General features: G+C 39.9%; 1 protein-coding gene across 4 annotated transcripts in view; it reads left to right on the forward strand.

Moving 5' to 3' along the window:
- Window positions 1–21,722, forward strand: part of NRDC (nardilysin convertase) — a 95,678-nt gene that overhangs the window by 70,031 nt on the left and 3,925 nt on the right. For all 4 annotated transcript variants that reach the window (XR_006888604.1, XM_046661102.1, XM_046661103.1 and 1 more), the window contains 13 exons: window positions 790–910; window positions 991–1,049; window positions 1,319–1,373; window positions 6,221–6,325; window positions 8,128–8,251; window positions 8,807–8,893; window positions 10,932–11,051; window positions 12,145–12,196; window positions 13,351–13,501; window positions 15,571–15,698; window positions 17,542–17,704; window positions 19,595–19,626; window positions 19,868–20,006. Coding sequence is in view for 3 of the 4 variants with exons in the window: in XM_046661102.1 (XP_046517058.1) it covers window positions 790–910; window positions 991–1,049; window positions 1,319–1,373; window positions 6,221–6,325; window positions 8,128–8,251; window positions 8,807–8,893; window positions 10,932–11,051; window positions 12,145–12,196; window positions 13,351–13,501; window positions 15,571–15,698; window positions 17,542–17,704; window positions 19,595–19,626; window positions 19,868–20,006 (1,336 nt within the window). In the remaining variant the exon portion in view is untranslated. The remainder of the gene's footprint in view (window positions 1–789; window positions 911–990; window positions 1,050–1,318; window positions 1,374–6,220; window positions 6,326–8,127; window positions 8,252–8,806; window positions 8,894–10,931; window positions 11,052–12,144; window positions 12,197–13,350; window positions 13,502–15,570; window positions 15,699–17,541; window positions 17,705–19,594; window positions 19,627–19,867; window positions 20,007–21,722) is intronic.

Below are 21,722 nucleotides of genomic sequence, written 5' to 3' on the forward strand. Positions count from 1 at the left end.
TTTCTACTTTACTGAACTTTATTAACATTTCAAATTCTTCCTTCTGGCTTCTTCCCTCTTCATTTTAGGTTTTCAGGATTATTCTAGTTAGGTAAAGATACAGTCTCATTGCTTCTTTCCTAGACAACCTATGTAGGTTAGCTGATAATCTCAGAGCTCACTTGACAGTCTTTCAAGTAGGGATGTATCTGAAGTGTTTTAAGGCTCCTCCTGGGAGACAGGTTCAAAAAGGGATGAGTGGGGGCCGGCCCTTTGGCGCAGCGGTTAAGTGCACACATTCCACTTCAGCAGCCTGGGGTTCGCCAGTTCAGATCCTGGGTGTGGACATGGCACCGCTTGGCAAGCCATGCTGTAGTAGGCGTCCCACATATAAAGTGGAGGAAGATGGGCAGGGATGTTAGCTCAGGGCCAGTCTTCCTCCAAAAAAAAAAAAAAAAAGGGATGAGTGTAATGCCTCCAACAACCATAATTTTAATGTTTTGTGCAGTTCTCTTCAACAGAAATTACTATGGCTTCATAAGACTGTTAATATTTTACTATGTTGTAATATATATTAATATTTCCTTAAACAAGTAAATACAGTATTATTTCCTTCTGGTGATTCTTGCATGCACTACAATCCTTAGGAGTGCTTTTAAAATTTGTACTTTTAAACTTACTTTTGGAAAGCATGTTTGCATCAAAGACTGAGCTTCCCAAATTTTACGTAGAAAGCCTACTTATTTTCTTAAACTACTTGTAGGCTGTCAATCCCAAGATATTGATTAGATTTTTGTTTTCTAACTATAGGTGCTGGGCTCTTGCACTATTTGGTGGAAATGGTGAGACGGGATTTGAGCAAAATTCTACTTACTCAGTCTTCAGCATTTCTATTACATTGACTGATGAGGGTTATGAACATTTCTATGAGGTAAATAATTAAAGTGAAGGGTTTTTTTTATATATAGATACCACTTTATGCAAAAGTATAATCAAATGTTTTGTTTTCAGGTTGCTCATACTGTCTTCCAGTATTTAAAAATGCTGCAGAAGCTAGGCCCAGAAAAAAGGTAATACATACTTATTAGAATTAGGCCAGATGTCAATCCTTGTATATTTTAGCCTTCAGGTTGCCAATTGACATGCTTTAGTCAATGCCTTAATGGTTTTTCAGGCATTTCCTGCTTAATTTCCCTTCCTGGCTCCATATCCTTACTCCTCTATATGTGAATGTACCCTAAAGGTTTATGTTTATTTTTATGCTTCTCTTTTCTTGCTGATGATTCTAATGAGAAATTTAAATATGTCTTCTAATTATTATCATTTTCTTCTTTCACAGAATTTTTGAAGAGATTCAGAAAATTGAGGATAATGAATTTCATTACCAAGAACAGGTACTGGAAGTCAAATTCCTTTTGAATGTTATCTGTGACCAAGTTGAAACTGGTGTGGACATTGTTTCTCTTTTTGGAGGTGTCACTAGAGTTTTAGTTCTGCCACTGTCTGTCATGTGAGTCTCAAGATGGCCTTGAGGCCATATGAAAATTAACTCTTGTGTTTTTGAGTGTTTATACTGAGTAACAAACCGTGAGAGGATTAGGTAGATTGATACAGATCATGTGTGACAATTATTTATGTAGTCGTCCGTCTGTCTATCTTTTTGATAAACATTCATGGAGAGCTTACTATAGTGTTTGATATTTTGGGAGTTCAGATATTGTGAAGACATTCTACGAAATAATCTGTGGTGATTACCACATGTAATAGTAGACACTGTGCTTTGGGATTTCAGGGCAAGGAGAGCATTTGCCTTGATTAGAATAAGATTAGGGAAGTTTGTGTATGTGGTAAATTTTAGTTGAGTTCAGCATTAAAAAATGGGTGAGGTTTGGATACGTTCTGAGCAATGGGCAGCACATGAGTAAGGAACTCGGGCATCGTGAATTTCCTATGTGTCTGTAGCACAGAGTATATGAAACGAAGGTATTACATATGGCTGAAAGGTAAGGAGTTTAGAGCAGGGTTTTTTTTAAACCCTTTTTGTGCCTTGGATCCCTTTGGAAATCTATTGAAGCGTGTGGACCCCTCCTCACAATAATATTCATCCCTGTAATTTTTTAAACTCTTGGAAAAATTGCCATGGTTAGTACAATGAACACTGGTATATCCCTTGCCTGGATTCCAATTGGTAATATTTTGCCATATTTTCTTTCTTCTCTCTCTCCTTATATGTATGTGTATTTTTTTCCCAAAACATTTGAGATTTATTTACGGATATGATACTTCACACCTAAATGTTTTTTAGCATGTATCTGCTACAAACAAATGTATTCTCTTGCATAACCGCACTAAAATTGTCACACTTGGGAAATTTAACGTTGAAACAATATTGTTAAATATTATACAGTCCATAGAATAATGTTTTCAAGTGCATAAAATAAAATACAGTAGTTTACAAAGGAATGCTGAAATAAAGTATTCAAAATAGTGAAAGATGGTAATATGTCTCTTTATTAATATATTAAATAAGGTCTAGTAATTATTACAATTTTCAGTAGCAGTGAGTGTGATATTTTGAGATATTTGCAACAACTATATTGTGATCTCTAATGATTATAGTCATAGTTGCTGCTAATACTACTGGGGTTTGTTGCCTATATTCATAATTGAATAAAAATGCTAAGTTAGAGGTTAGTGAAAATAAATATGTAATTTCTTCCCAACCAAATTCATGTACCACCATCTCTCCCTGAATTTGTCCACTGATACCTTTTGGAAGATGTCTGCGGACCCTCGGTTAAGGGCTCCTGATTTAGAGGATGTTGAATCATCACCAGAGGCGACTCTCTGAATGTGTCCTCTAAGCAGAAAGGACTTAAGTGCGTGAGGACAAGGTCACAAACCTGTGCGCTTTCAGCTGCTGTTGATCCCAATGTAATCTCTGTAGACTTCAAGTCATTCGAAGTTGAAATAGGAATCTTATTCTATGAAAATAGAAAGGTTGCTGTGACTTATATTAACCATTAGAGAGTCCTATAGACGGTCCTCCCTGTAAATAGATTGATCTGCCTAGAACCCACGAGTCTCGCCATCCACCTTACCAGAAGTGATTTTGTTCTGTGTCCTTACCAGCTGTGATGGCAACATGTGGGCCAGAACTGTGGCAGGGAAGGAGTAGGAGCAAGAATTGTGGACTACAACCATAGTGAGACCCAAATTCCTTTTTTGGGGATCTGCTTTTTAGCACTGGTTGGGTGAGACATTTTCTTTCTGCCCCTCCAGTTTCTTCTTGGCAAGACATTTCAAGATATCTTTTTACTGACATCTCCCCATTTTGTAGCTCTTCCTTTTTTTTTGCCTTTGGCAATATTCATGAATGCTCGTCTTGATTTTAAAATATGAGTTAGAACACCTTAGATTAAAACCTAATCAGTGCAAAGTCAGAACAGAGCAGAAAGCTCCATGTCTGTGTGAGCTGCTAGGCTAACTCCTGTAGCTCAGTTTATTTCAGCTTTTATGTTTCTGTTTTATTAACAAAGTTGGAATGTCTTCTCTTCAGCCTTTTTTCTGGTCTTCATCAATAAAGGCAAATAGGAATGCCCTTTTTGAACTTTTCAAACCAGTTTTTTTAAATTAAGAAATTAAAAAAAATTTATTTCACGTAGGAACTTGGACTCAGTATGTCTTACAAATCAACTGTTGGAACTAGAGGAAAGCTGTTTAAGTGTTTTTCTGTAGGCATAAAAACAGGAATAATGTAACAATAATGGAAGGTAGTGAGAGTTTGTAGTGGACAAAAAAATTAGAGGATGGATAGTAAGTGTTGGAGAAGATAGAGAAATTAGAACCCTCATACATGGCTGGTGGGAATGTAAAATGGTGAATCTGCTTTGGAAAACAGTTTGGCAGTTCCTTAAAAAGTTAGACATAGGGGCTGGCCTGGTGGCGCAGTGGGTAAGTTCACCCATTCTTCTTCTCAGCGGCCCGGGGTTCGCCGGTTTGGATCCCGGGTGTGGACATGGCACTGCTTGGCAAAAGACACGCTGTGGTAGGCATCCCACGTATAAAGTAGAGGAAGATGGGCACGGATGTTAGCTCAGTGCCAGTCTTCCTCAGCAAAAAGAGGAGGATTGGCAGTAGTTAGCTCAGGGCTAATCTTCCTCAAAAAAAATAATTAAAAAATTTAAAAAATTAAAAAAAAAAGAGTTAGACATAGAGTTACCATACAAGCCAGTGATTCCACTCCTAGGTATACACTCAAGAGAATTGAAAACACATGTCCACACAAATACTTGTATACAAGTGTTCATAACAGCATTATTCATTATAGCCAGAAAATGGAAACAACCCAAGTGTCCACCAACAGACGGATGGTTAAACAAAATGTAGAATATTCATACTATGGAATATTATTCAGCCATCAAAAGAATGAAGTACTGATTCCTACTACAACCTGGATGAACCTTAAAAACATGCTGAATGAAAGAAGCCAGATGCAACGTCACATGTGATATGATTACATTTATATGAAATATCAAGAATAGGTAGATCTTTAGAGATAGAACACAGATTGATGGTTGCCAGTGGCTGGGGAGAGTGGGTAGCAGGGAGTGATTGCTTAATGGGTATGGGGGTTTTCTTTTGGAGTGATGAAAATATTCTGGAACTAGATAGGGCTGATGGTTGCACAACTTTGTGCATGTACTAAAAAGCACTGAACTGTACACTTTGTTTTTCATTTCATCTTTAATTGTACGCTTTAGAAGTGTAAATTTTGGGGCCAGCCCTGTGGCCGAGTGGTTAAATTCGCACACTCCACTTCAGTGGCCCAGGGTTTCACCATTTCGCATCCTGGGCGTGAATGTGGCACCGCTCATCAGGCCATGTTGAGGTGGCGTCCCACATAGCACAACCAGAGGCACTCACAACTAGAATATACAACTGTTTACTGGGGGGCTTTTGGAGAAGAAAAAAAAAAAGAAGTGTAAATTTTATGTTATGTGAATTAAATATTTAAAAAAATTAAAGGATAGCATTTTCGTGTTTTTCCCAGTACCTTCTCTCTTGCCGTGGCACCAAAGAGCTGCTTCTAGCCAGGGTCCTGATTAGATTAGAGCAGTTAACTTATAAATAAGTGGCTGGTGAAAATAACTGATTAAAAAAATTAGAACAGAGTAGGAAGAGTCCTTTTAAACAATAATAGCACTTTAGTGACTAGTCAGCTTGGTGATTCAGGAATGTTCCTGAAGTAGGGCAAAAAGACTAACAATGAATCTTTCCTTTTTCCTTCTTCTATTTTTATGTGATAATGTAGTAGATAACATATACCTGTGGTCTCTAGTTTGGTGGATGCCTGTCTCATTTCTCCTCCCTGAATGCAGTAACCTTCACTTCTATTCTGTCTTCCATGAGATGAGAGAACAACCCATATTGTCTAGTAAAGGACTGGGCGTGTGTGGTATTTTGGAAACAGTGTTTGCTGCTACGTTAGGAGGCCTGAGTTCTAGTGTCTACTTTGCTTGTCGCTTACTGTGTGAGCTTGGGCAAGTCACCTAATCAATCCGAGTATTATATTTCCTCATTGTAAAATGTGGGAATGGACTCTCCTGGTATGTAAAGAACCCGTCAATTTTAAGATTTTGTGCATCTGGGTGCTCAATAATTACATAAATTAATTGCTTTCCTCTGGAAAAGCATTTCTATGTCATAGGTTAGAGAACTTGTGGTCACTCTTTCAGTTTTAAACTGAAGTAATATACTGATTAATGTAACTTGTTACATCCAGACTTTTATCTAATGACACATTTTGCTTTCTGCATCTATTTGATTCATGCTTACAAATAGTTTTTAGTTGATAGTGTTGTAGTGATAAAATGATGAAGACCGTGTCTTTAGGGACCTCACAGTCATGTTGGGCACTTGACGTGTAACTAAGCATTTGCAGTTTTGTGTTATAATTGCTATCATGAAGAAGTTGTGACGTGATTAGAGCCTAGTGTGTTGTGAGGCTCAGAGTGGGGGACGGGAGGGGTCTTAGGTTAAGCTCCTTTAAGATAGTAGCTTTGGCTGACTTTTCTTAGAATTCTGAGCATCAGATCCTTAAGCTGCAGTTTTATCTGGTTATATCCGTTCAGAATATTTTGGTTTCATTGTTAAAAAAGAGAAAAAGTATTGGTTTTTGTGGCAAATTAAGGATAATAATGGGGAGTGTCTGGTGTGAAATAATTTTCTCTCTTTACAGACAGACCCAGTTGAGTATGTGGAAAACATGTGTGAAAACATGCAGCTGTACCCCCTGCAGGACTTCCTCACTGGAGACCAGCTTCTTTTTGAATACAAACCAGAAGTAAGGAGGTTTCCATTTCTAAAACTTATTTTTAGAGAAAGAGGAGGGTGACAAAGCGTAGAGATGTATTTAAGAACTGTGGGAATGGAGAAAACTTGGTTATATTTAGTCAAGTTTTTTGCTTGTTTAAACAGAAAAGTATCAATAGTTTCATGGATAATTTTACATGATTCTTGTATGTGCTTATGTTTTAACATCAGGAGAAAATCAAGTCCTCTTCTTGGGTACTATTGTCACTATTTTTCAAGTGTTAAAACTTCTACTAAAAGAGTTAAAGTGATTGCTAACAATTATGTGCTTTAACTGCTAAGCTTACTCAGAAAATTGTTTAGCTTACCTTTTAATTCAATTGGAGACTCTGGACAATTAAATTTTAATCATTTTGAAAATATTTACAAGAAAAATATGAGAGGCTGGCCCCGTGGCCGAGTGGTTAAGTTCGCGCGCTCCACTGAGGCGGCCCAGGGTTTCACTGGTTCAAATCCTGGGCACGGACATGGCACCACTCATCAAGCCATACTGAGGTGGCATCCCACATGCCACAATAGAAGGACCCACAACTAAAAATACACAACTATGTACCAGGGGGCTTTGGGTAGAAAAAGGAAAAATAAAAATCTTAAAAAAGAAAAAAAAAAAGAAAAATATGAGATTCCTTGAACTTGAAACATACGATTTATAGATATTATTACATACAAATAAATAGTTGGTCAGGGTCTTTCCTCCACTACTCCTGGGGAATAAGTCATTTTGTTCCATTTAAGGCAGCAGTTCTCAACCAAGGGTGATTTTGCCCCCAGGGGATATTTGTCAATGTCTGGAGACATTTGGTTGTCACAGCTGGGAGGTGCTCTTGGCATCTAGTGGGTAGCAGCCAGAGAAGCAGCTAAACATCCTACAATGCAGAAGACAGCAGTCCACAACAAAGAATTATCTGGCTCAAGATGTTGATGATGCCAAGGGTGAGAAACTTTGATATAGGGGGTTCCAAAACTACTATTGAAAGAGGGCAGGGAAAGAGAAAGGAAGAAGCAGCTACCACACATTCTTGTCATCTCTTTAGGATGGTTGTGCCCAGGGCTCCAAGTGTTTTTTTCTGAACCACCTTTTATTGTTTTTTCTCAAAGAAGTGGTGTCTAATGGTAGGTAGGGTTTTAAATTTAACCCACAAGATCTTGTGTTTAGTCCTTATCGTAGCGGAAGGATTGTTGAAGGGGGCCCTACGCTGGGAACATTTCCCTGCTTCCTGGGTATGAGGTCTCATAATACACAGCACTTAAGAGCATAGTCTCTGGAACCGTGGACAAACTTGGTTAGAAGTCCACTTTTACCACTTATTTCAAGCTGTGTTGTTCTGTGCAGATTACATAATCTTTAACCTGAGCAAATTACTTAACCTTTAACCTCTGAAGCTGAACATTATTTTCTATAAAACGAGTAACCTTAGGGTTGTTTTTAGGATTAAATGAGATAATGTATGTTAAACGCTACCTAGCACATTGTAAAAGCCTAGTAAATGATAGCTATTTTTACTGCTAGTACTGTTACTGTGTAGGATTTGAGATAAGCACTGTTTATGGTATTATCCAGAAACATATTTGAAACAACTGATAGACTAATGAAGTTTTATAAATTAGGATGTTTATGGACTATAGATAAATAGTTTCATGAGCATCAAGATGCTAGGATTTTGGAGGTGTCTAACAAAATGTGACTTTGCCTTTTTAACAGAGATGTATTAGGTTAAAGTTGTTGTTGTTGTCTCTCTCCCCACCCCCTACCCCCCTCCTGCTCCTTATTAGGTCATTGCTGAAGCCCTTGATCAGCTAGTCCCTCCAAAAGCAAATCTTGTTCTACTGTCTGGTGCTAATGAGGGAAAATGTGATCTCAAGGAGAAATGGTTTGGGACTCAGTATAGTATGGAAGGTAAAATATTTTAACAATTGTTCTACGTTTAAAACTGACTCACCTGGGAATTTTTATTCCTTAATAATTTGTCTGATGGTTCCTCTAGAGGAAAAGTATATGTATTTTTTATAAATTTACTTTGAAATGAAAATTATTTATGCTACTTTGCAGGAAATTATTTTTTGCTATGTTTATATCTATATTAGCTAGTGAAAAAAATCACGTTATCTTGGTGGTTCGTGGGCAGAGTTTTGACTGTGTTTCAGAAAAGTGCTTCTTAGACTTCAGTGTACATATGTATCATCTGGAGATGTTATTAAAATACAGTTTCTGATTCAGTAGCTCTGGGGTAGGGCCTGAGATTCTGCATGTCTTAACAAACTCGCAGGTGATACCAATGCTACTGAGACCATGCTGTGAATAGCAAGAGTCTAGAATGCCTGGATATGTCACTCACAGTTTTCCTGAGAAAGGAAAAATTGATTGTGAAGGCCCCTTGTTGACTGGTTTGTTATTAGCAGGATTCTGAACATTGCATTGTTTATTGGATCGGTTGTTTTTTCATCTCTACAGATGTTGAAAACTCTTGGGCTGAACTGTGGAAGACGAATTTTGAATTAAATCCAGATCTTCATCTTCCAGCTGAAAACAAATACATAGGTCAGTGAAATATCAATCATTATACATAATTCATCCATGTGGTAATAAGCAAAACAAATAGGACTTTGTATGGTACATTTTACAAAGTGTCATTTGAATTCATATTTGAGTTTCCAAGTAATACTCTGGGTTGGGCATTACTGGTTTTTTTTTACTTTTCCAAATGAGAAGACCAAGGGTCAAAAAAGCAACGTGAATTATCCTAGATTATTCACTTGGTGAAGAGAGGAAGCAGGACTTAAACACAGATCTTGGGGCTTGCTGGAGCTTTTGCTTTTTCTTGTAGATCATAGCGATCCTTTCATGTCAGTCTCTGGAGGAATTGCCCTTATCTTGCTGTAATGTTTTTAAACTACAGGTTGCAATCTACTAGAGGATTGTGAAATCAGTGTAATGAGTTGTGACGTCAGTGTAATGAGTTGTGAAAGCATTAAAAAAAAATTAGAATGGGAAATAGCAAAATGTTTCATTGCATAAAGGGTATTATTTCAAGAACTTTTGTTCCACATAGGTATATATGTGTGTATCTGTTCGTCTCCTAGCTTGCGGTGGAAAACATTTCTAACTATGAGAAAGCCACTGGTCTGGGTCAAAGGTTACACTTGTATATAACTAATTTACTCAGAATGCCATTTTTTCCCAGCAATTCCACTCCTAGGATATACTCAAAAGTACTGAAAACAGGTGCTCAAACAAATACATGTACATGCATGTTCATAGCAGCATTATTCACAATAGCCAAAAGGTGGAAACAGCCCAAATGTCCATCAGTTAACAAATGAATAAACAAATTATGGTGTATAGTATATATGGTGGCGTATTATTGAGTCATAAAAGAAATGAGGTACTGATACATGCTGCAACACAGATGACTCTTGAAAACATTATGCTGAATGAAAGAAGCCAGACACAAGGGTTCACGTTTTGTATGATTCCATTCATGTGAAATATTCAGAGTAGGTGAATCCATAGAGACAGAACACACATTGATGGTTGCAGTGCTGGAGGGAGTGGATAATGGGGGGCAACTACTTAATGGGTATGGGGGTTTCCTTTTGGGGTGATGAAAATATTTTGAAACTGTATAGAAACTAGACACAACATTGTGAGTATACTAAATGCCCCTGAATTGTTCACTTTAAAATGGTCATTTTTATGTTATGTGAATCTAACCTCAATTAGGAAAAAAAACAACTTGAAAAAAAAAGTCTGGCATGTTTTAGACAATTGAGTTCCACATCTTGAACTTAAATATCTAAATAGCTTAGTTCTTTTTATTTTTTATTTTATTTTATTTTTTTTAAGATTTTATTTTTACTTTTTCTCCCCAAAGCCCCCCAGTACGTAGTTGTATATTCTTCGTTGTGGGTCCTAGTTGTGGCATGTGGGACGCTGCCTCAGCATGGTTTGATGAGCAGTGCCATGTCCGCGCCCAGGATTCGAACCAACGAAACACTGGGCCGCCTGCAGCGGAGCGCGTGAACTTAACCACTCGGCCACGGGGCCAGCCCCAGCTTAGTTCTTTTTAATAAATATAGCAGGTACTAAAAAATTCTTGTTTTCCTAAATTAGCTATTTCTCACCTACATATTGATGAAACAGTTTATGTTTTCATTAACCTAAAGGACAAGTTTAACTTTGTTCAAGTAGAACTGTTTTTGTAACCTTTCGAATGCCCGTAGGGTTAGTGAAAGACATTCTCATTCAAGAAGAGACTCATTTGTAAATTGGTGCGTACAATCATCCTGACCAAGGGTCCCCCTCACAGTTACGGATGTCTTTGACAAAGGGCAGGAATCAAAATGTGGAGAGGGCAGAATCAACTCTTGGGCAGTCACAGACCAGCGGGGTTCGTTTAGTTCACGGCCTAGAGAATTTCCTTTTCAGTATTGTTCTACTAATTTATTGTACTCCAGCATTTGAATTTGGCTTATTTTTGCCACAAAGAAAAGTTGCTTAGACTTCGGAAACCAAGAACAGATTGCTGAGAATCCTGTTGAAATACCTGAATGAATTATTACTTTTTTTCTTTTGTTAGCCACGGACTTCATGTTGAAGGCTTTTGATTGCCCTGAGACAGAATACCCTGTTAAAATTGTGAATACTCCACAAGGTTGCCTGTGGTATAAGAAGGACAACAAATTCAAAATCCCCAAAGGTAAAATGTTTCCGTCCCTACAAGGAGTGAAATAAGTAGAACAAATCTTTCTCAGCTTTGTAGCAGGCTTTTTCCCGTGTCTGTCACCTCCCTGCCTCTCCGCTTCCCCTTCCATTTGAAGACCTTTTCTAGGCTTGGCTGTCAGATCCATACTGTGCTCCTGTGCTGTCACAGAGATCCTTGTAGACACTACAGATTCCGGGAAATACAGATTCAAGCCTAAAATGAAGTTGTCTTCAGATATTCCCCTTCAGTTAAATGAAAGCAGAGCCAGTTGTTTGGCCATCTTAGGAAATAGGTAGTATTTCTTAAGCCATTATTTTCTAAAAGAGAGAGAATGAGAGTACACTGAAGGAAGTTATTCTTAGACACAATAGACAGCCTAGTCCAGCGTTACAAATGTGAAACATCCTCCTCTCTCTACCAGTTGTTTTTCAGCATAAAGGAAGCATAGTCCTCAGTTAAGCAGACTCAAAGTTCTTGTCTTCAATGTGTTAGCCCAAACTGTGTTGCCTCTTTATTTCTTATGCTCATGCATAGCATAGGAACTTACTGGAGCCACCTGGAATCCAAGGCTGAGTGTCCTTGGCTGCCGTCTAACCCATATCCTAACTTCAGCACAGCTGCACTCCAGCTCTGAGGGAGACTTGAGTTTATTGGGAAGGTGTTTCCTCAGTTTTTCTTGAATAGCTTATAAGAGTTTCTAAAAATGTTCTAAATGTTTATTCAGCTTCAGAAAGGCTCTGCTAGAACTTTCTGTGAGCATTGGGATTGTTCCCTTGACGTTATTGACGTGTATACTTCTGTAAAGCTTGACCAAAGCTTTGATAAATATGGGTGTTCATAGGCTTCTCTGTGTATCTGTCTATATATCTGGTCTTCCTACAGATTAAAGTCTGCTTCTGGACACTGTTTGAAATGGTAAATATTACTTTTTAAAGACTGTTAAAGATAAAAATGTAATGTGGATCTAAGGATTACTGGTTTATTTTAGAATTTTTAAGAAACATGATATTAAGGGAAAATAGCAGATGTATAAAATGTTTGAGGCCTCTGGCCTACATTTTCTTATCTATGTTCTTTTTTCTTTTAGCATATATACGTTTCCATTTGATCTCACCTTTGATACAGAAGTCTGCAGCAAAGTAAGCAACTGTCCTCTTTTCTGGAAAATATTTTCTTTATTATTGAAAAGTTATTTTGATTGTTTCATTCTGAATCATTCTATCATTTTCTCTATCAGTATTTGAGCTATGGTGCTGATTTATGTATTTTTTCTGTACCCAAAACAAATTATGTGTATCAATACTAAACATTAAAATGGAATTGTGGCTGCTCCATCTCCAGCAGCCGTCCGTAAAGCTGACGGTATAGGCTGGTCGTAGAATCACTAGATTGAGAAAGCTCCGTGGAGATAAGTTTGGGTTAGCTCTCAGTCTGTAATGAAGACGAATAGATCTGTTGACTATCAAGAAATCTATTATACTTTGTTCTTAGCAAATTACTTATATATTTATGTAGATAGCTGCATTTTGGGAGGTCAGAGAACCTAAAATGTGCCTGAAACGTAGGTGGTGCTCAGGAAATGTTAGTGTCCTTCTTCTTTCCCTTTGCCACTTAAACTGTAAAATCCAACCTTAAAATGACAAGCAGCACTAACATTTAATATTCACTTTGGAAAATGCATTACTCTCCCCACTGTGCTCAGATTTTTAATTTGTCAGTCAGAAAACTGAGGCTGCAGGAATAACCGGAACCTTTAGGTCTTTGAAGCCTTTTACACGTTGCCGTTGTGTGGTGTAAATATCATTTTCTGTGTGTGCATGACTTGAGAAAGATTGGGGAGCACTGCTGGAGGTGAGAGTTCTGTAATGTCCCTGTGAAACTCAGTCTTGGGGAAGCTATATTTACCTTTTTTTTTTTTTTAAGATTTTATTTTTTCCTTTTTCTCCCCAAAGCCCCCCGGTACATAGTTGTATATTCTTAGTTGTGGGTCCTTCTAGTTGTGGCATGTGGGACGCCGCCTCAGCGTGGTTTGATGAGCGGTGCCATGTCCGCACCCAGGATTCAAACAAAAGAAACACTGGGCCGCCTGCAGCGGAGCGCATGAACTTAACCACTTGGCCACGGGGCCAGCCCCATGTATTTACCTTTGAACTCAGTTAGTATACAGTCTTACATTCTGGAGTAGTGAATTAACATCCTTCTGAAAGTGAAGTTTCTTACTCTAAATCGAAGCAAATCTGTTCATGTCTACTTCTTGCCAATTAATGATGCTATTTGCATTTTATATTCTCAGTGTGGTCCTCTTTGATATCTTTGTCAATATCCTTACCCATAACCTTGCGGAACCAGCATATGAAGCAGATGTGGCACAGCTGGAGTATAAGCTGGTAGCTGGAGAACATGGTTTAATTATTCGAGTGAAAGGATTCAACCACAAACTACCTGTAAGTACAAGTTCTCTGTTTTCTTCCTCATAGAGAGCTTTAAAATTTCATATTGACGTCTGTTGCCCATATTCCACCAAGCCCAGAGGCTTGTGCGTAGGGTGGTGCACATGGAAAGAAATGTTTATTAATGTAGATTATCATGTTTTCTTCGCTGATGACAGCTGTTCTAACTTTGGCCACACGTAAGAGCAGCATATATTCATTAATTACTAGAAATGCATAGAGCACAGCCTGTGCTTCAGGCTCAATTTCACTTCCCTTTGCTGTCACTTTCTCTGCAGCCAACTCTGGCATTCAGGACTGGTTTGAGCTTAATTTCATACTTACAGCAATAACAAATTTCAAGCACCTGGCACTTTGCCTGACAGAGTGGAGCCCACATGTTTGTGTCCTCTCTTCCTCTTCACTCTACCCCTTTGTTTCAAGTATGTATGTGTTGTTTCCCTTCTAAGTTACAAGCCGTTTAGAAGGGTCTGTATCTTGTCAGTAATTTATCTTTTAGTAAGGAATATGTTTCAGTGTCGCTTGTTAAAAACCTCGTAAATAGGGAAAGGAATGATATGGGATGCTGTCTAAGAGGGTTGGATCATTAAATACCAGGTAAAATGTAATGTACCCAACAAATTTTATATCTTGATTTCTTGATTATATATGATAGAACATATATTGAGGTTTAAACTGGGTTCACACAAGAAAAAATCTGGAGGAAAGGACCTGGCATAAGTTAAACCTGTGCTAAGAGGTGATAGCATCCATATGTCAGCAAAAGCCCTAGAAAGGAGTGTAGTGCCCTCCTTCATACCCTCAGCCCTGTCACTCTCCCCAGAGAACAAATATTGGTCTTAGGAGGAGACCCCATGGGATATTTTATTTTGATCAACCTTCAAAGGCCTAAATGTAATGTAGCTTAAGATCCAAACAGAGGAAAGCCTCCTACAGTGGTTCTCATTTGGGTGGAATGTTTTGGAATTGCCTGGAGAGCTTTTTAAAAATACAAACCATATATAAGTATTTGAGGTTCTTAATTTTATGAAGCTTACCTAGCCTTAATATTAAAACCTGATATAGAATATAAATATATATATAAAGTCTAGTGACTGGTTTCACCTATAAAATATAGACACAAACATTCTAAAAATTTGAAAATTAAATCTAACAATATAACAAAAAGAATAATTCTCCATGACCAAGTGCCAGTAATGCAAAGGAAGTTGATGAACATGAATCATTCTAAGACAGGTCAAATGAGAAATGCTATATGAATGGAGTGAGAAATGCCAAAAACTCATTTGATAAGTTTGATTGGGTGTTGCTAATAAGTAGGAATGGAGGGAAATTACTTAAACATAATAAAACCTTAATTATAAAAGAGTCACAGCAAATACGTTAACTGATAAAATGCTGAACGTTCAAGTCGGGAGCAAGCCAAGGGCACCCACGATCACCTCTATTATTCAACGTTATTTTAGAGGTTCTGGCTGCTACATTAAAATGAAAAAATGAAATAAAGTGAAAACACTTGGAAAAGAAAAAGTTAGAAATGGATGGAAAAATATTCCATTTATAATAATTGAGAGAAACAATAAAATACCTAGGAATAAATAAGAAAAGCATAGAAGCTATCTAAAGAAAACATAAATCTTATTGAAGCATTATAAAAAAAATTTAAATAAGGGAGAGACTCATCATGTTTCTGGATAGGACAGCTTGATATTAAGTTGTCATTACTTCTGAAATTAATATGTAAATATAATATCCTTCTAATAAAGTCCCATTTAGGGGCAGTGAGGATGCTGAATAAAATTATTTTTAAGTTCATTTGAAAGAAAAACATGTTTAAGAATATCCATGAAATTTATAAAAAAAGAAGAGTCACTGCTCTCAATTTGACAATTATTGAGAATTTTAACCCCTGAAAATCTTTGAGTCGTCAGTGTTTCTCTTATGTCCCCACAATGCCTCCTACTCTGCTGCATCCCTGATTAAACCAATGGGAAACATTATCCCCCTAAAACAGTGCATTTCCGTGCTTCTCCACTTAGGGTGCTTCTCTTTTTTCTTTTTAGCTGCTGTTTCAGCTCATTATTGACTACTTAGCGGAGTTCAGTTCCACACCCGCTGTCTTTACGATGATAACTGAGCAGTTGAAGAAGACCTACTTTAACATCCTCATCAAGCCTGAGACCCTCGCCAAGTGGGTATACGTGGGGTCAGCTTGTATTTTGAAGGCCTAGAAGTATTTGCCTTCCTAGAGGTCAGGTGTGGTGAACGAGCCGATCATTTCAGCACTAGTTTTCAGACATGTTAGAATCGTGCTGTGGTTTAGGAACCTAGTTCATAGGGCTACAGGATTTCTAAGCCCAGCTTAAGTAGCCGTCTGTGAGTAGAGCTGAAAGCAGCCTACTATGCTTAATTAGAGGTGTGAAACAGGATGTTTTCCCCTAAGTTTGTAAGTCAATAAGAGTTGAAGAAGTGCTGGCTTTGTTGTAGCTCAGAGTTGCTTACTGGTGATGTTAGTGTGTTGCCTATCGTGATAAGTATCTGAGTTAAATTGCTAAACACACCACTTATCTGGCAACTGCAACTATCCAGAATTCAGTCAGGGTTCCAGAAGAGAGCAAAAAGGCTTCTGGACGGTCTGGACAGTCTGGACATACTAAGGCTTAAACCCTCTGCTAGTAGACAGTTCCTTTGAGCCTTTCATCAGAGCCTGTTCTGTGGTCCGGGGCTAACGGTAGTCTATAGGGTACCTTTGTGTGAATCACAAAATAGTTCCTCCTTGGTGTACCTTTGGTGTACCAGGTGGAACCTTTGTGGGAGGGAGAAAAAAGTCCCCTCTGAGCACACACAGCCCTTTGTGCATATGGCTTGCTAGCCCCTACTTGACCTCCTTGCTGGGGCGTCTATAAATGGTAAACAGCATAACCTTGTATAGAGGCCTGCTTTTGACAAAGTTATAATGAGTCCATGAATGACCAAAATTTGAAAGCAGGGGAAGGAGCAGTTAAGAGTCAGACATGTATAACCAATAATCTGATCACAAAATGTTATAAAAACTAATAACCAAATACAAGTTGGAAAGGAGAGTCGTCTAGAGCTATTGATATGGTGAAAATAGCCCTGTGTGTCCAGTAACTAGTGAATACTACTTTATTAAAATGTGGTATAGTAATAATAATAACACCTATTTATTGAATATTCGTTGTGTGTGAGATCTAAGAACTTTATATGTGTTTATTTCTTTAATTCTCACCAAAACCCTATAATGGTAGCCATGATTTCCCTTGTGTTACAAATGAAGGAATCAAGTGACAGATGTTAGGTAACTTGCTAAGTTCAGATAACAGTGTGGGGAAGGGGGGAGGGGGCGATGGATGGGGGTTAGTCAGATTCTGGCCTAGAGCCACCACCTGTTCTATATTGTCACTGCAGTAATAGCTATCCATAACGGTGGCCGCCAGTAATTGATAAAATACTTGAGAGATTTCAAATGAAAATAGTAAGAATTTCAAATTGGTGCGTGACTCATCGAGCAGCTTTCCTTATGGGAATACTGTATTTTGCAGCTGAGACAGTTGAGTGAGTTGCACCAGTGAACAAATCTCTGTATAAGTTTGTATGTGCGATTTCCAGTGCTTCTTGGTGATTATGACCTTATTCCCCTCTCTTACATTGTGATAGAAATTGTCTCTTTTTAGAAACATACCATGTATAGAAACTTAACCAAATCTTCCTTTACCCTCAAGATTCTTTTTTTGAGGAAGATTAGCCCTGAGCTAACATCTGCCAATCCTCCTCTTGTTTCTGAGGAAGACTGGCCCTGAGCTAACATCCGTGCCCATCTTCCTCTACTTTATATGTGGGACCCCTGCCACAGCATGGCTTGCCAAGTGTTGCCATGTCCGCACCTGGGATCCGAACTGGCGAACCCCAGGCCACCGAAGCGGAACATGCTCACTTAACCGCTGCGCCACCGGGCCAGCCCTCAAGATTCATTGTTTACAACAAAACTTTGTTTTTTTCTGCCCTTTGTATAGAGATGTGCGGCTTTTAATCCTGGAATATGCTCGTTGGTCTATGATTGACAAATACCGGGCTTTGATGGATGGCCTTTCCCTTGAGTCTCTGCTGAGCTTCGTCAAAGAGTTCAAATCCCAGCTCTTTGTTGAGGGCCTGGTACAAGGAAATGTCACAAGTACAGTAAGTGTGACGTGCTCTGTTGCTGTTGGCTGGGTCTGAATGCTGCTATGGGCTCTGGAATTGCATTAGTTCTTGGAAGCTCGGAAGTTTTGGCAGGCCAGCATTGTCATAGTTTGTTTAGAAGGGAACCTGGTCCCTCTGATGCTGGGCCAGACTTCCTTCTGAAGGAGACTGCTGGTAATGGACAGGACTTTGAGTGAAATAGGTTTGGTAAATATATATGGTTGTTGGTTACATTTGTTGAAGATTGTGTGTAGAAGCTAAGTTTAATTTAGAGATTAAAGTTGGAGCTGGGGAGTGGTGAGGGATGTCTACACACACACAGACCCACACACACACACACACACACACACACACACATACTTAGGCGGAACTTGGATGTCAAATTTGTGTGTCAAGCTAGTGTGTTAAGCTAAGGAGCTTGGGCTTTATCCTGTAGTAAATGGAGAATCTTCTTTAAAAGAAGATTTTGTTGTTAAGAAACCTCCAGAGAGACCAGTTATGAGGCTGTTATAAAAGTTGACATGAAGTATGATTCCACTTATATGAGGTATCTAGAGTAGTCAAAGTAATAAAAACAGAGAGTAGAATGGTGGTTACCAGGGCTTGGGGAGAGGGAAGAAAGGAGAGATGTTGTTTTGTGGGTATGGAGTTTTCAGTTTTGCAGGATGGAAAAGGTCTGCAGTTCCATTTCACAACAATGTGAATATACTTAACACTGTGGAACTGCACACTTAAAAATGGTTAGGATGGTAAACTTTGTGTTTTTACCATAAAAGAAAAAAAAGTTCAAGTGAAAACTGATGAAGCCTGAGGTCAGGCAAAATAAATGAAAAAGAGGCACTTAAGAAATAATGAGGTAGGCGATGGCCAGAGCTCGGTGACTGACTGGATGGAGGGGGAGCGGGAGGGGGGGGGTCTAGGGCGCTGCCCGGCTTTCTCGCTTAAACCAGGAGGTTGGTGGAGGAGTAGGGACAATAGTAGCTTTGGGGGCATGTGAAGACTTTGTCCTGACCTATATTGAATAGGATATGTCTGTGGGACCTTGTAACAACTGAGGCCTCTTCCAGCCATGAGTGCTTGTTTGGGACTTTCGCTAAACTGTTTGGCTGTTGACCGTCTTCCTCCATGGCCTTCCAGTTTCTCAGGACTGGCCCTTTGATGGAATATGTAAATGGTCACTCTTGAGACTAGCTGCTGTCCTCCTCCTTCCTCTCTGTCTGTAGCCTCCAACCCCGAAACCAGCGTTGGTTTCTGTCCTGCCCACAGAAAGCAGTTGAAAAGCCTCAAGCCACATAGAGAAGAGCAGGGATAGCTGCCTGCTTCTCTGAGCACAGTGGGAATACCAGGCAGGGGTCCTTTTGGTCCAGAGGACTTAGTACCTTGAATTGCCCCAGGTAGAAACCACTTTAGAGATGAACTCACCCCTCCACTTCTCCCTCATTTTATAGGTAAGGAAACAGAAATCTTAGAGGGGAGAGGATGCGTTCACTTAGTATTCAGTCTTATTCTATTGCTCACACTATGCCAGGCTCTCTATTAATAGACCCGGCTTTCTAAAACAGAGTTGCAGTTGTCGTAGAGGGCACAGCCTAGTGGGATGAACTGAACCATTATGTTTGATCCAGTGGGGAAAGAGTCACAGTGTATGGGTAAACAGAGTGCCAAGGGAGAGCAGAAGAAGAGCTGTTCAGTTGAGAGCCCCTTCGTATTCAACAAAATCAATATCAAATCAGTGAATAATGAGCCCAGTGGGTGACAGGCTCTATCTGCTTTCCTAATGCTATCCAGGGCTTCTCAAGCAATTAGAATATTGGTAGTAATTGGTTCTGGGTGAAATTAATGTCAAGAGAGCCTGATGTAGTTATTGTCTTCTCTTTTGCCTCCTAGGAATCTATGGATTTCCTGAAATATGTTGTTGAGTGAGTATTGGTGTGAGTTTTCTCTGTGAGAGTTATGTGTTCTTACCAGCTGCAGGGCACAACTCAGTTGTTAGTAAATCCACACTGGAGATGCTTCCTGTGGTGGGTTTTCTTGAGGCTGGTTATGTAAACAAAGCAGTTTAGCAGGAACTGTGGAAGGCCTGGCCTTTTCTTCAGCTTTTAGGGTCGGGGTAAGAGGATAAAGGCACTGCCTCAGTGACCCACACTGATTCCTTTGCAGCAAGCTGAACTTCATGCCTCTGGAGCAGGAGATGCCTGTGCAGTTCCAGGTGGTAGAGCTGCCCAGTGGCCACCACCTATGCAAAGTGAGAGCTCTGAACAAGGGTGATGCCAACTCTGAAGTCACTGTGTACTACCAGGTCAGTTGGCCGCTTTGCACACAGCCATCCTCATGGCTACGTACCTTGGGCACTTAAAGCCTGCTGGAAGGTCCAGGGTACGTGGGAGTCGTGACTATAGCCTTCAAGGCCCTTTGGAAGTTACCTCTGTGATTTTATGCTTGGGGTCATTTGTCCTCTTGAAGTAACTACATTTAAAAATTGCTCCTGTCAGTGAAATGGATCCTTTTTCAATCACAGTGCTTCATTAAACACCTAACCACTTGTCTAGAGGGACAGAGACTGAAGTGTGGCTGGAAATTCCTACACGTTCCCCCGACACCCCCAAGCAGCAGGAGGACATTTGCTAAAAGGACAGTTCTGAAAAAGAGCCAAAAGTAAACACAGCCAGAGTCTTTCCTTGCCTGAGGTCATACCATCTGGGGCTTGAATTTTTTCCTTCTGTCCTCAGATCCTGTGTTCTTTCCACACCTTTCTGGAGAGGTGGGATAGGCTTAAAATAAGGAAGAGCTTTCCAACGATCTCCATTGGCCCATGGCCCACTTTAGCCAGTGGTTAGTCCCGCTCACTTGTGGAATTACGGGAACCTCTGCCTGTCTAGACTGATCTCAGACTTCCTAAACTCTGGGGCTCCTATGGCTAGCTACTGCTGTGGTCCTGGCTTCCCTACATGAGGAAGCACCTTCTCTGTCAGGCCCTGTGAAGACCCCTGGTCTGGGCTTTGGGCAGGGCTGCATGGCCTTACTGTCACTTTGTCCTTCAATGTGTTTTTGGCCCTGGGCCTGAGCCTTTCCCTGGAGGCCCAGCTTGTCTGTAGATCCTGACTCCCTCTGGCTATAGCTACCTGGGTTTTCTTCCAGGTTCTTAGCTTATTTGAGGTTGAAATGACTACCAGGCCCCAGACTTCATAAGTGATACGGCCTGGCCCTGCTTAGCCCTGCCCACATTTCCAGCGCTTCTGACTGCTCAGAACCCAGAGGAAGTAGTAATTCTCCAGTTTTAGACAGGGTTTCATATTGTGAGACCGTGTCGTGCTTTCAATCCATCACCTCTTAGCCCTGGCTTCTACTACAAACTGCTTCCTTCAGGGAATCACTTCCCTCCCTCCTCACACGGAACCTCTTGAACAGGAAATTGATACCCGGTTTTGACTGGTTTTGTTGCCGTCCATTGAGAGGCAAACAGGAAATCTCTTTGCTGACTAACCAAGGCTCACAGGGCACACAGGCTTTATAGCCTCTTCCTTTGGTGAGATGGGAAGGAATAGGAATGAGACTGTGTCCGAGGAGCCCGCAGGAACCTGACTGGGGGATGTACTGGCAACATCCTTGTTTGCTGGCCTCCTGCCCTCTTCCATTCTCACTGCATAATTGTGCCAGTCTCCAGGACAGCCCAGATGTGGTCTCCAAGTGTGCTGTGTGCCTCCTAGGCATTTTTTTTATCAGCTGGTTTGGGTCCCTGTGTGTGGCTGCAGAAGCTCCTATTCATATCCTTTCCGTCTGAGGAATAGGTCCAGTTACCCTTCGTTAATCCCCAACACTTCCTGCTCTCCTCCTCAGGACCTTGAACTTCTAGTACTTGATTTTAGATTGTGTCCTCTGGGTCCTTTGGGCAGCAGCTGGCAGGTCAGGGATTGCTGGACTCCTGCTAGGGCTGAGAATACAAATGATCGCGCATGACTCCTGTCCTCACAGACCTTCAGTCTACTGGGATGTGTAATCAAAATTGCTGAAAGTA

This window comes from Equus quagga, chromosome 5 (genome assembly GCF_021613505.1).
Source record: "Equus quagga isolate Etosha38 chromosome 5, UCLA_HA_Equagga_1.0, whole genome shotgun sequence".
NCBI classification, from domain to species: Eukaryota; Metazoa; Chordata; class Mammalia; order Perissodactyla; family Equidae; genus Equus; species Equus quagga.